Source organism: Gallinula chloropus, assembly GCF_964237585.1.
Source record: "Gallinula chloropus genome assembly, chromosome: 5".
Lineage (NCBI taxonomy): Eukaryota > Metazoa > Chordata > Aves > Gruiformes > Rallidae > Gallinula > Gallinula chloropus.
In genome coordinates, this window is record NC_140090.1 from 59,145,465 (window position 1) to 59,160,450 (window position 14,986).

The following is a 14,986-nucleotide window of genomic DNA, read 5'->3' on the forward strand; positions in this document are numbered from 1 at the left end:
CTGCATCACCATGTACCATTTCTGATTTTCTATTAACTTAATATCCATAGCTGATACTGCATGCCATGTTCATGTGGAGGTGAATTTAGTTTATGTATAACTGAATTTATAGTTTCATGTCTCATGAAGGACTGTAGGCTTCCTGACTAGACACAATTTTACAGTGATCTTGACCACCTATCTTCCAGTCAGGGGAGGCTCCTGACACCTAAAAAGAATAAGAAGCAGCCTCAACACTAAATAAGTAGTCTCAATAATAAAACAATTCAAAAACTGTCTATAGCAATGTTTATATTTACCTTCTTGTTATTGTTCATTTGTTACAGATTGTTGTATTAGGCAGCCATATGCTCCCCTTTAGACTTCATCATGTGCATCTGATTCCTGAACTGACACTTAACCCCTTTTGGTGTCACTTTATGACAAGGTAAAAAAATGGAAAAAACCCTTAAACTAAGCCAAATAACAACACAAAAAGAAATGCCCAAGAAAAACAAAAAAACCCAAAACAAAAAACACCATACTGGAGCAAGATGGAAAAATAATCACACAAAATCGTTTAGCCATAGCTCCCTTGTCTTCATCTAATAATACCACAAGCATAAACCCCAAAGCTTAAAGTAGAACTAAAATATGAAGACAAATCATTTGTTAAAATTAATTCATAAACCTTACAAAGACTCAAAGCTTTTCTGAATGTAATTTTTGAGTCGTCCTAAAAGATATAGTATTGTTTTACAAGGTTTGGCACAGGTTCAAAATCAGAATAGAATCTGACACACAACACAAACATCTACACCACTGACTGTTGAACTCATCATTGAATCCCATTATAATAATCTACAAAAAAAGAAAGAACACACAACATTTGTGCTTAAATATTTTATTATCCTATTAAAGGGGGGAATATCAAGAGTTTGTGAAATGAAAAGTTCTTTTTCCCAACTCCACATTTCATCTCAACTTGTTAGGTAATGGCAGGCATCATGATATCCTGAAGCCTAGAACAGCGACTTGGTCTCCAGTAACTTGGAGTATTGGCGGTTCTGCCCTGCCAAAAATGAAGTAAAATAGCACTCCAACAGCTGGTTTACCCTTCTCCATCCCTTGACTAAGAGAAAACAAGAACACCAGCACTTAAGAGGAAGCCAGGCTGCCTCCGCCCTCTCCCTCTGGCTACAGCAGACACCAGAGGTTCAACACTCCAGAAAGGAAGCGGACAAGAAGAGGCAAAAGACGGAGCAGGCCTGGACACGGTTACATGACACAGAGCACAAGCAAAGTATCTAGGATCAAGAGCAGCATAAGCACCTCGTAATTTAGGTTACAGTTAACAGTAACACTGACGTGGTATTTGCAAATTTTTCAGAAATGGCATTATGAAACAGCAAGTTACTAAAAAGAAGTGTTAAAAAAAAGTACAGAATACCTCTCATCTCAATACATGTACCTTGGGAAGAAAATGTACTGAGATCCCAAATTGCCTGGCCTGTAGAAGCAAAACAACCAAGTAATAACGAGCATTAAAATTCACTTAAATATCTGATTTTTTTAAAACTGAAGTTTTTTTAAAAGCTGAAGGTATTCCAACCACTTGATGCTATCATTAGAAAGTTGTCTTTTCTAAGAGATGACAAATCAATTTCACATACCGTAAAAAACCCTGAGAATGTGTCAAATAATTGTTACTTTTTGATTGGACTTTTCTATTCAATTCACAAGTGATCAAACTGTTTCATTATATCATGCTAATAACCACAAAAAACCCAAACCAAAACTCTAGCCTTCCCTATGCTGTTAGAAATTTTAGGTTGGTGAAGCAGGATGGGAATGGAAAACAATATTTAAATCACAGTTTATTCCTTTGAAATTAAAAAGAATGCCTGCACCAAACCCAGAACACAAATCACAATTATTATCTCCTGTATCCTAAATAAAAGTCAACCTTGTAATTGTGCCATCAGGAAACTCTAAGATTAAAAAGTTTTTCAGTACAAATAGCAAGTGCCACTTCCAAAGAAAGTTTTACCATCTGGTTTTGGACTCAGTTCTCTACTGAGAAATCCAGCTATTATCACTGCATAGTTAAAAACAGACATCATTCATAGAGCTCTTTGACTTCAAGTTCCTTGACTGCCCTAAGGAGCTACAAACTCTTCTACAATCATTGGTGAAGCCAGTATACCCTGAAAACATCACAGCTCCTCATGTAGAACTTTATCCTTGCATAAGATAGATTTTTCAAATTGCCTTTTCCAAATGTAGTTTAACTAAAATCTTCCACTCATTTTAATTAAACATTTAACTAAATGCACTAGGAGAAATTACCAGGCTTGTAGAAGTCTCTAATTATGTTGTCAGGAATGCTACCAAATTTATAGGCATATTAGAACTGAGAGGACCTTTTTAAGACAACCACCTTCTTTAGCCTAAGTTCTCGCAAGCAAACACTAAAGTTTTTTATAATTTACCAGCAGTCAGATGATGCAATTTGGCTCAACAGTTTCAACAATGTTCTATGGTCAGACCCTGAGATAAGCTAAACTGGTTTCTACAGACACAACTCAACACAGGGTAATAATAAATAACCTACAGCTGTTCAGCTTCTCTGTCAAATGAGCCAATGCAACAGGTAGTTTTGGTACTAGTCTTTCACAAGGATTACTGAAATAATAACAACATTATATAATAAACTACCTTTCAAAGAACAAAAAAGGAAACAAAAGACCCCAAAGCACAAAAGGGTGAATTTTGATGGCAAAAGTTATTGCTACGTACTTTCACATACATTAAGTATTGTACAGACAGACAACACAATCCCCAGCTCAAAGCAATGCAAAATCCCATTAACCTGCCCCAGAGGGTTGATGAAGCACACAAAGTCAAAGTAAACACATTAGTGAAACTGAAAAAGCTCTAAGTCCCAGGGGTTTTTTTTCTCCCTCTTAAATCTGACAGCAAAGTCCATATCTGCAGCTTGTGAATTCTTTGATCCTGCAACTTCTTAGCATGGAATCACCACTAGTCTTTCCCAGTCTTCAGGCTCACGCCAACATGTGTTTTTGGGGAAGGGCTTGTTTTGCATCGAAGCCTTAGGACTGTGTTGAAACCCTAGTTTCAAGAACAGACAAAAAAATCACTTCTGATTGTGTAAAAGCTATTCAGACACTTAGCCACTCTGTGACAGTTAACTGCTTGAGTGGTGTTTTGATTTTTTTTTTACTAAAGGAAGTTACAAAGGCTTCTGTTAGATACAAGAAAAGGTAGCAAACCAAAAATGTTGAGAACAGCACATAGGAGAATGGCTAGAGCCACAGCTATACAGGCCAACACAAATTTAATGCACGTAAGCAAAAGTTATTTCAGCTGCTTCTCAAACTTTTTCCTAACTTTTAATCCAAAGAGTAGGAAAAAGATCAAATATGTACACCATTTTCACTTCCATCACAGCAAGCACTAAAACGGCCACAAATAAGAAGGTTCAACTTAGCAGATGTCAACTTTGCTCTTAGTAAAGTTTGTGCTTAACTAATCCAACACCCTCTAACAGAACTCTGTGGTAAGAAAAGAGAGAGAATGAACAAGCTTCTTGGGATCTTCAGTAATAGCCCAAACACTTTCAATGCTGCAGACCAGTTGGTAGCACACTGCAGAACGTCCATACCCATACTTGTGAAATTACAGATAAAATTACAGCATTTCTTCCTCCAGTGTGATGATACTCTCTTTTCACACACTAACCATCACCACCACTCTAAAACACAAACACACTTTGAAGACCATGTTCATTCTTCCTCTGTCATTTCTTCAAACCTGCTTTTCTAGTGAAGAGAAAAAAGAATATAAACCCATTTATTGGATTACAGATAGTTTGTATGTACAAATGTCACAGAGAAGGCAGGGAAGAGAACTAAGGAGCAGATGATACAAGGCATAAAAGCTGTTAAAACATACATATCTTTATCAAGCACCTTAATGTCATAAACCCTGATTTTAAGAAGAAAAACCAACCACACAAACAAGGAGAAAAAGACTTGGCTGCTTTGACAATTGATAAGTAAACCCTGGACAATGATGCTGATCAAATAATCAGTCTGGAGATGACAAATGTAATGGAATTCAGCATCTAGACTGGTATACATACCTCACTTCCTGAGACCACGAGCTAGGTCAAAAGCCCATAAGGTAAAATAAAGCATTAAACATCCTTACTCTTGAGGTGATAAACTGGACATATATCAATTTCCCCCAACCTCCACTCCTTTTTAAGAGCATGAGATGAAAGATATTTACATGCTTATACAGGTGCTGGCAATTAAAAATATTTTCCTTGTATTCCCACTGGCCAATTAGAGAAGATATAAGGTTTTCACATATTTAGAAGTTTCAAGACTAGCACAATAATTCTGTCAACATGAATTTGTCAACAATTATTATCTCCACCTCAATTCATGCAGTCATAGACCCAAATGTTAGACAACAGCAAGATACCATTTGTCCATTCTGTGAACATGTGCCTCTCAACCACTGGATGTGTACTTGAGGTGACAGGTAATGGCCAGATCTCCACAGCCTAAAAATTAACTACAGTTAAATAACTGCCAAAAATGGAATGTTTGCAAAACAGAGTGCTCTAGGGAAAGCAATGAAACAGATGCCATCTCCTAACCTTTACCAACAAGGCACAGACTATTCACAGGAGTCAGCAGTACTGAGTTTCTACAGAGTCTTAAGAAGTCATTGCCACATTAATCAGAATTTCTTTTCCTGGTTTGAATTTAACTTACATAGTGTAGATTAAGTTATTCTTTAATGCCTATTACCAATTCATTAGGTAAAGGAATAATTTCACAGGTAGAACAGAGTATACCAAAGGTTTTAATGAAGACCTGTTAGCAAAATTACTTTCACACATCAGTATGGATTTAGTTAGCAATTCACCCACAAAGCATAAATACTGCACTACCGCCTCACACCCACAGAAAGCTGCTCTTTGAGCGAATATCTATTGTCAGACAGCTCATGTGGTCTGAAAAGCTCAGACAGGCACATTGAAGTCCCGTTGTGATATAAAGACCATGTCTCCTAGAAATGATCTAGGAAAGGCTTAAAGCTTTGCAAAGCTTGCCAAGAGAGCAAAAGACTTTGGAGCCCAGATTAAATCAAAATCCACCTTGAAAAAAAAGGTGAATGGGCTGTGCTAAAAGCTCAAGCCAAAAATACCCACTTACTTAAACCAGTACTACATGGCAGCAAGCTGGTTTTACTCTGTCAGGGTAGGCCTGCATTATGTATTTATATTCAGATTTATTTATAACATGGATTGTAGGCCATTTAAATATTGTTAAAAGGACCACTTGAGACTTCCTACACGATCTTGTGCTGTTTCCATTTGCATTTTCTTAAATAGAAGTCATAAAAATAAACTGGTTACAGGACTCGTTTTAATACTCTCTTGTTTCATTGACAATATACGTTGATTAAACTTGCAACATCAAGAACTTTATTCTAAACAAATGTATTTACTCTTAAAACGGGTTATACAAGAGAGAAGGAGAAACTAACAGAAACTGTGAAAATGTTAAGTGTTTAAAATTCTTCTAAATGTTTACCTAACTCTTTCCTCTTACTAAGGTAACTTCTCAATTCAGAACCCATCTGGCCGGATGGCCCCATTAAACATGCCCATCTAGTTGAAGAGCTGAAACACTAACTCCAGAGATACTTCATCACTGGCACAATACCCAGAGCTGACACTACATGGGGCTAGAGATGGATGCACATCTTGTTTGACAAGAAAAAACAGACTAGGCTGGTATGATGCACATTTCCTCTGTCAAATGCTTCAAAGTCCTGAAACATCTACTTTCTTGCACCTCTCTACAACATTTGAACAGGTAACTATTCTAGCAGTTGTCAGACAGACAGGTTTGCTATTTTACATCCCTTCACAAGCTGAACTGTGGGGAATTTGACTCCCATTTCAGAAATACTGCATAAAGTACTTGGACTCAAGTAGAAACATGCTGCCTGTTTGTTAAAAGGGCTGCTATGCATATACTTGCAAATAGGGAGCTAGAAATAAAATCAAGCATATGTAAGGAAGGTAGACAAGCTTCTCAGCTTTCAAGTTATTACCAGAGCTATCACACTATCAGTAGGTCCCCTGTGAAACTGTTGTTGGAGGACTGCTTATTGCTTTAAATAATGCAATACTCCACAAAGGCATTTTGGCAGTAAAGAAATAATCACAGAACATATGTTGCTCCAGGAGATACTTTAACTTGTCTGACAGGACTCAATTTTGAGCACATGAGACTCCTAATTTTTAATTTAAATTTTTTATGAAGAGCATATCAGATCCAGTGAAAAACACAATGTACTCTTGCACGATTTGACTGCTGTAATATAGACCACAGCATCTCTTTTATATAGCAATTTGTAAGTCTTAGTTGCGAAATGACATTGGGTGGGGAGTGGTAGCATTACTTATATTCAGAGATTGTTTTCCAAGCTATTTCGGTAGAAGCATAAGGCAGATAATTACATCAGAATAATTTACTTTTTCAGACACTGAGTCTATGTCTTGAGTTGTTCAAAGTTCCAGATGTTTTTGAAATTAATACGCTCCACTACATTCTCATCTTTTGCTTCCAGTTAATAATATTTAGGCTCTGACTTAAATACACCTTTAGATCAAAATTCAGTGATAAAATATCCATTCAAAAATTACTGCTATTATCAAAAGCCTATGAACCAAAGATTTGTGGCTGACAGCATTGTTTATTTACTGATATGAAATTTATTCTTGAACCAGTATTCCCCTTAATGAAGGAAAGACTAAAAGAATGACTAGAAGAAGAAAATTATAATTTTAAAAATTAAACAAAGGATTGTGACCACTCAAAGATGGGATCAAGTTACAATCATTTGCAAACAAGAGAAACAAAGCAACCTCATGAAGGATTTAAAAGAGGGACTTTATTTTATACCTCTTGAAAAAACATCTCCAAGCTGATCAGAAAGCAAGTAAGCTTAATGCCAACAGCAATACACAAACAGCAATTCTGAAATATGATTACATGGATGGTAGCATAGCAGCTAGGCTTAAGGAAGATAACAGACCACATGATAAAAAGTGGTCCTGTTCTATACTGATAAATTGGAATATTAAAAAAAAAAAGTACATTTGCACAACTTTCCTTGGTGTGTTACAGAAACGGCTTATTTGCCCCAAAGTCATCATTGAAGGAAGAAAGTACTGTAATATTGCATTACAAGTAGCACACACAAATTCATACAAAAGGTACCTAAATTTTAGTGACACTGATAATTGCTTCCAATTAAAGGCTAGCAAAAACAACATGAAGAAACTGCAATAGATAATTGGTAGAAGATAATAAATACCAAAACCACACAAAAAACAGTGAAGTTTCTCATTGATACCACCACAGCTTCAGGTAACTAGAGCAATCAACTGACTGATACAATGTTGTCATTTTTCCACATAAAGCCAGAATCCCAAACAGCAGCACAAATTTAGCATTACACAAGCAAGTAGTCCTCTGTTTGATTATAGGCATGATTCTGGGGAAAAAAAATTACATTAAAAAAAAAAAAGCATCTAAGACTTACTTGTCAAGGAAGTCCTTGTCCACAACTGCACAGATATCAAGCAGAGGATTTCCCATTCCAAACAGGACATTTTCACTGCAAGAGAATCAGGTATTTCAAGTTAGCTTAGCATTAGTTTACTATTCCTAGTTTAATATGTTAAAGAATTTTTTTTTCTTCTTTCCCCACTAGAGGAAAGGTTTTCTTAAATCCTGCTAAGGAACAAAGAGATACACTTTCTGCCCAGTGCAGTAATCCTATGGAGACTTTACATACAGAAGGAGCGTCAATTTTCAATGAAATAAATCTTACATTCTTTGACCAAGATGCAGACTGCAAGCACTCAAGAATATATAAAAGTAGGTTAAGCTATCATTCACTCAGATAAAAAATAAGCACTGTATGCCACATTCTGTAGTTTTAAAAGATGGCATTCAGGTTGTAATACCAAATTTTAGACAGGGGGAGCATCAGACCACATTCTAAGAATTTCACTAAACAGAATCCATTTCTGGGTTTATTCCTGACCAATAATTAACAATTTTAGTCTGTTAAGATGAAATTAGGAGGCTATGGATTCTGCATTGTCAATGTAGCCATCTACTGATAAGAATTTGAAATTTATTACCATGACTTCTATCAGATAAAAACAAGATATCAGAGATACTGTACACAGCTGGAAGAGCTGGCTTTAACATTTTTTTAGATTCATTCAGAAATCATGTGTTACATTTTCCCGAATAGCACATACTAGGGTGATAATGCAGCAATACCAAGGGATTAGACATGTGGCCTAGTGTCAAGTTGGAGTGAATGCAGCTGTTCTTCAAGACTGCCTAAAACTACATTCAAACCCACCACATTCCTTGCTAAACTAACACCTGCTGCCTCCAACTGCCAAAGCAAGCCCTTGCTCTAGCCATGGAAGGTAGCCTCAGTATGACAGACACACTCCCTCTTTACTATGTCTCTAGCAAGTATTGGCAGAGAAAGCCTATTGCCCATCTCTCCATCCCCCAAAAAGTACTGCTGTAACACTGCAGTTCATCCAAAGCTACATAACAGTGTCAGCTGAATCTCAAAGAGTTTTCAATTGTTCTGACCCATTTAGAGTAATGTAAATGCTTTAGAGACTCAACATCTGCCTACTAAATGATAGATTTCATTCATTACTGCTTAACAAAGTCAAAAGAAGAAAAAAAAACAACCAACAAAACAAGCAGAAAGGGGATGGTATGAAACAATATCATGAATTGTGTTCGACAGATGTTAGAAACTCTTCCTTCCTCTCTCAAGTGCTACAAAAAAGGCATTAGCTGACAAATATTTGTCAAATTTGAAGCTACCTGCCAAAAGTACACAGTCAAACTTCTTCCTCTTTACGATGCCACATTAGCCTTCCTTAAATGCTAAACGGTGACACCTGGAAATAAAGAAGTAGAAAACTATTTCTGTTGTGGTTTTAAAGGCAGGCCTTTACAGCCCATTCCACTCTAAGTGAAATGTGGAAGATACTGTTCTGTGAAGACAGAGCCTGAAATCCAGTTTGCTCCTGAGACAGTTAACTTCTGCTTAGTAAAAACCTGTAAGACTCACTAAATACTTTTGTCAGTGTGAATAGTAGTATGAATTCTTCTAAATAGCATAGCCATACGCTGCATCTTGCTAGAAGGAAAGACAAGTCCTGAATGCACTTTGTCTCAAACTGCACGCTCCTGAGCTGGATGTTTACCAGATTCACACTGCCTGTATAATTCTACACATTGATACTTTTATATCCACACTTAGGAAAAAAAATGCATATCCTGGATAACTTCTATGTTAAACAAGCATCAGCACTTAAGTATATGGTTATGCCAGAAATCAGTGGCTGTTCTTCAAAACCAGAAATACCTCTTACACGTTGACATCGCTACCTATGAAGAAGTTACCCTGTTCAACAAAAAGCCAAAACAGAAGCTACCAAACACTGAACAAGCTGCGGGCTGCAGAACATACTGGTCAATATACTTGAAGCAGCACAAAAGCAACTTTCTGCTGGTTTAGCATCCACAGAAGCTCTATCAAGTCAATAACACATGTACAAACTCCTAATATGTCAGCAGCAGCAGGAACTAGCACTTTCAGTGCCATTTGATCCAGGCAGCCCTTTACATCCCGTACAACAAGTTTTGTTACATCCCCAAGCCTTTTTTCCTCTCCCACAATATTTTATAATCATCCCTGATCAAGCATTCCAGAGGCTCTGTAGTAGATGCCATCTGGAATGTAAAGTTTTGAAAGCCACACTAGCTATCGCTCGTCCAGTAAGTGTATGTTCAGAAACACGCCCCTGACAGTTCTGGGCAAACTCTTCCCAACTTCAGCAGAGTTGTGTCTCACAGGGAAATGTAGAATAGCAGAACCTGACAGGTTTTTAAATACATAAAACATTGAGCACATTAACTGTTTGATTCTATGAAGAAGAGAGGCACACAGGTTATAACACGCAATATTGTTTTGCAAATAATCTCAATATATGAGTTAACATATACTAGTAGCTAGTCATGTGTTTTCAGTTAATACGTATTCTGCATTTTTTTGTTGTTTCAGCTATATGTTTGAATTAACTAAACGCTAGAACTTCCATGCTTAAACTAGATATTAATATTCTCTTGGCAAAACCAAGGAAAAGCCATGCAAAATTCCATTGGTCCTGGATAGTGTAGTTGTGTCATTCCTTAACTGACATTGCATTTGGTAAAAAATATCTTTCTGGAGAAAACAGGAAGAGTATAAGCAATCCAAACCAAAATCCAATTTTAAAAACTCATATTTAGGATCACCAGTGTGGTAAGTATTTTCTAACACAAGCTTTGTGAACCACAACCCAGAAATTGCAGTTTCAACTGTTTAAAGAAAAAGACTTGGCTAAGTAAATCCTCAGCATATTCAACCTGATTAATCCTACAGTGCCTACATGTTCTGCAGTGCAAATAACCCTTCCCCTTCCTGAAGGCCTGCAAAGTATCTCTCCTGTTACACTACAGAGGTTTTTTGTGGCACAACCTGAGATATCAAACTTACTCAGCTGCAGTTTCCTCCTCTGAAAAACAAAAAATTGAAAAGAAAAAAAAAATATACATATGCTTTAAAGACACATATACAGTAAAGCATAAAATTAAACACAGTATTTATGATCCTGGAGAGTGCTAAATTTACAAGCCTCCGGAGGAAGAGACAAGATATTAACCTGTCAGGTTCTCACCAAGTTTAACGCTTTCAGCAGTACATGTGAACCTTATTGCCCTTACACTTGCTGTTCAGTCACACTGGACACCTGCACTGATTAAAATTTCAGGGATTATTCCCAACCAACTAGAGGTAAAACATAGCGAGGAAGCAGCAACAGTTTCCTGAAGTGTGAAATTTCATGATACGTAGATTATTTGGGAAATACATCTCTGCAACAGACAGAGAAAAGACTCCTACGTACTCCACAGCCTCCCTGACTCTCTGCAGTCTTTTGCATTGGAGTACTGATAATTAATCATCCAAGATGGATGTCATTGCTTAACTCAACTAACCTATTGCAAAAGAGTATCTGGCTCAGCTCTTCAAGAAACAAATGACAAATCCTCCACACACACAAATTAAGGGCATATAATTGACTATACAGCCAGTCAGTATGTGTGTATATATATTTATATATATATGCAGAGTACACATTTATGAACAGTAGATATTCTTGTTAAACTCTAAACTAAGAATAAGATGTACATACAAATCTAAAACTTGTTTGGGCAGAGAAATACAGCACCCATCTAGCAGGCAAAACTACAGCAACAACAGTAACTTACTTTAAAGAAAGCTTGGGTGAGCACACTTGCATTCTAAATCTTCACAACAAGCAATATAGTTTACAAGTTTGCAATTTGGACTAAATGAAGATTGAGTTGTAGTTATAAATTCAAGCAATGTAATTTATTAAATGTAATTTTTTACCTGCTAGTTTGCCAAGATGATTGACTTTTCCCCCAAATAGCCAGTGTTTCACATATTACACTTATTACAATTTGTTGAAGCAATTGATGAAAAAAAAAAAAAGGACCACATCAGCACTGAGCTACCCTTCAATCATTTTTAAGAAGTCGACAAAATCACTGTAACCAAATGATGTGGAAAGCTGTGTCCACTATCATGGTTATACACTGTTAATACTCTACTGTTACAAGCAATTTTAAAACTACAGTCCTGTTTCAAGTTGGCTGTCGAATGTTAGCAGTACTGTACCTAGCTATCACACAATATTGTTATCATCCCATGCCGCTGTGCACTTCAGTGGAAGAGCAACATCAAATATCAGTGAAAGCATATTATTAGTTACTGGCACAGGGACAGAGGAATATTTTGAGCCTTTGGATACTGGCATGTCTTGCTTTAAAAAACATTTCATGTTTTTGCTTGTTAATTGCTACAAAAATCTTGTCATCTAGATAATAGTAACTAATAGTAAAGGAAGCCAAGTTGAAAACCTCACCTTTTGTACTGCTCTAACAGCCTTATACTGCTATGCAGCTGTAAAGTACACCTAATATTAAATTCCTGTGCTAGGACATTTTACAGTCAGAAAACATTAATAAAACATGACCGGGACATTTGGGTGTCCCACTTGCATGCCAGCCTGCTGTATGCCCATCTGTCCATTTACAAACATAAGATATGGTTTTGTAAGATCTAAAATGTTATTATTTCTACAGGGTTTGATTTTAAGAGTAAGGCCACACAAGGCACGTTCTAAGCCTATTTCAGTCACAAAGGAGCACAGTCAAACCCCACATCACAGAAGATTTCACAAAAATCATTTATACCCAAGTCAAAACAAAACCACAACAGTACCGGAGCGTCGTAGCATCTGAATAGCAATAAACTCTCAACTAAAAACATCCTTCTCTCATCACACCTATGCAACATAAATATAAGCAAATGAGATTACACTTACTGTTAACCGCAGCTTGTCTTACACAAAGTACCTGAGAACTGTCACTCCATGATTCCAGAGTTCAGACAATTTCCCTTACATCACTGGTCAGCAAATCACTTTAGCATGCAGACCTTAAACATCCAAGTAGCCGGTAAGACTGCTCACAGGCTTTCCTTGCTTATGTCTCAAGTAACAGCAATATTTGGCTAAGGAGTTACATGTTTATCTTCAGTGATACTGAAGATACTCAGTGATACATGAGTATCTTCAGTGATGATTTCATTCATCGTGAAACTTCCATGGTCTTTTTTGAGTGATGTATTCACAGGTTCCAACTTAAAGCCTTGGCCTTATGTAAGCAAGGCTGTCACTGGAGCAAACACAACTGTTCCACCAGGACCCAGCTTGCTACACAGCTGCGCTAACTCCACAGGCTCCAGTAGCGAGATACTAGGGCAGTTTCAAAGAGTTACGGTCTGCACTCTTTGTTCAGAAACAGCATGAAATCTGACATACCGAGTTTTGAGGGAGGAGAGAGGTGGGAGGGACGGCTTGAATGACCATTGAACTTGAAGCCAGCAATTGCAGGCATTACTTTATCAAATGAAGGACTGACCAAAACGACTACATGATGAAGGTTACCAGGTCACAGTATAACCCCACCTTAAGATGAAGCGTTTTCAGAAACAAAACGGGTCATAAGAGTTCATTCCACTGAATATTAAGGGTTTGTCATTCTTCGGTGATCGCTGATGACCTGACGCCACCGCGGTTCCAACTGACTGCTAAGAGCCTAGCCTGTTATTATTACCCTGCTCCTCATCGTTCTTGATTCATTTAAAATTAGGTTCCAGTCCCGGCACGCTACAGCGACGCTGGAAGGTTCAAACGCGGCTGCCGGAGTCCCCGACATCCGCCCTCCCACCCCCGCGGGCGGGACCCCTCCACGGAAAGCGACCGCCCGCGCTCGGGCGCTACGCTCGACAGCGGCTCGAAACCCCCCGGCCGCCGCCCCGCCGTTCATCTCCAGGTGCCCGGCCCAGCGCATCGCTCCTCGGGGCTCTCGCTCGGGCAGGGGTGGGCGAGCTGCTGCGTACAGGCATCTCCCGGCGCGGCTGCGGGTACCCGGCCGGGCGGCTGGCGACGCCGACTCGCGCCCACCTGCCCGCCAGAAATAAACTCAGCGCGCCCAGGCTGAGGGAACTCAGGCGCCGCGAGGGAACCGGCTACGGCTCTCCCTCCTCGCCCCGGGGGCGCGGGCGTGCAGCCGCGGCGGTGGGAGAGACGGAGGAGACCGCACACCCAAAAATCGCAAGGGCGGAGGAGGGAAGAGCCGAGCTCCAGCGGAACATCGCAAGCAGGAGCGCATCAGCGCCCGCCGCCCCTTCTCCCAGAGCGCTGGGCTGGGCTGCGGGCGCCGCGTCGGGGCTCGGCGTTACCTGAGGGTGGGCATGGCTCCCCGCCCGGCCGCCCGCGGCAAAGCCTCGCCGACGGCGGCGTCGACTCTTCCCCCCCGGCGCCCGTCGGCAGTCGCGGCCACTGCGCTGCCGCTCCGCCCGCCCCAGCCGCGACTGAGCCGCCGGCCGCCGCTCCGCCGACCCACCCGCGCGCCGCCTCCCCGCCCCGCCCGCGCGCGCGCCCCGCCATTGGCTGGGCGGCCTGTGGGGGCGGGCATGGGCCCTCCGCGACAGCGGGGCGCGAGGAGCCCCGGGAGGCGGCGGCGGCCTCGGAGCGGCGGCGACCGGCCCGACGCCCCGGTTCAGAAGCTCACGGTACCGAGCGCCGCCGCCCGCCCGCCGCCCAAGGCTCCCCGGCCGCCATCTTTGGTACGGGCAGGGAGCACGCGCTTCCCACACACCTCCTCCTCCTGCTGTCACCTCCACTCCCCCAGCCCGCGGAGGCAACGATGGTCGCCAGCGCTAAGGCAAAAAAAGTCTATCGAGGTGGCGAAGAGGTGCGGAGCTCCAGCCGTACTGCCCACATTAAAGATGGCCAGCGCAGCCCCGGACAGCGCAGTCCCTCAGCTGCCACGGGACCGTGGGAATTGCTGCCCTCCCCGTGGGACCCCAGCCCAGCCGGAGCTGCTCCTGGCAGCCAGTGGCCACGCTCCCACACTGGGCATCTGCCCGCAGCCCGGGTGCCGCTCCAGGACCACTCACCCTCCCTGGCTGCTGACCAAAGCCTTCCCAGACACAAGACTTTTACACACTCGAGAAGAAGGCGTTTTCACTCCTTTTATTTGTGTGTTGGGTCAGACCTTAACGTCACCTCAGGCGACCTTCTGCGAAGCCTTCCTCCTCGGCCAGGCATCGGCACCCCCAGCCAGCAAAGACCACGTCCCTGCGCAGCCGGGTGCTGGGGCAGGGCCCGCGGGCCGTGCGGGTGCAGGTCTCACTTCAGTTCCAGAGT

At 40.8% G+C, this 14,986-nt stretch overlaps 1 protein-coding gene across 2 annotated transcripts in view; it reads right to left on the bottom strand.

Annotated features, from left to right (window-relative positions):
• The window catches only part of ADK (adenosine kinase), a 286,337-nt gene that overhangs the window by 263,297 nt on the left and 8,054 nt on the right, over positions 1–14,986 (bottom strand). Inside the window, exons 1-2 of one of the 2 annotated variants that reach the window (XM_084265349.1) lie at positions 14,017–14,134; positions 7,636–7,710 (exon numbers count right to left, since the gene is read on the bottom strand). In XM_084265349.1, coding sequence (XP_084121475.1) covers positions 7,636–7,710; positions 14,017–14,030 — 89 coding nt within the window. In that variant the 5' untranslated portion in view covers positions 14,031–14,134. Of the gene's footprint in view, positions 1–7,635; positions 7,711–14,016; positions 14,135–14,986 lie in introns of those variants that run through there. The other variant, XM_084265348.1, reaches the window with a different exon arrangement.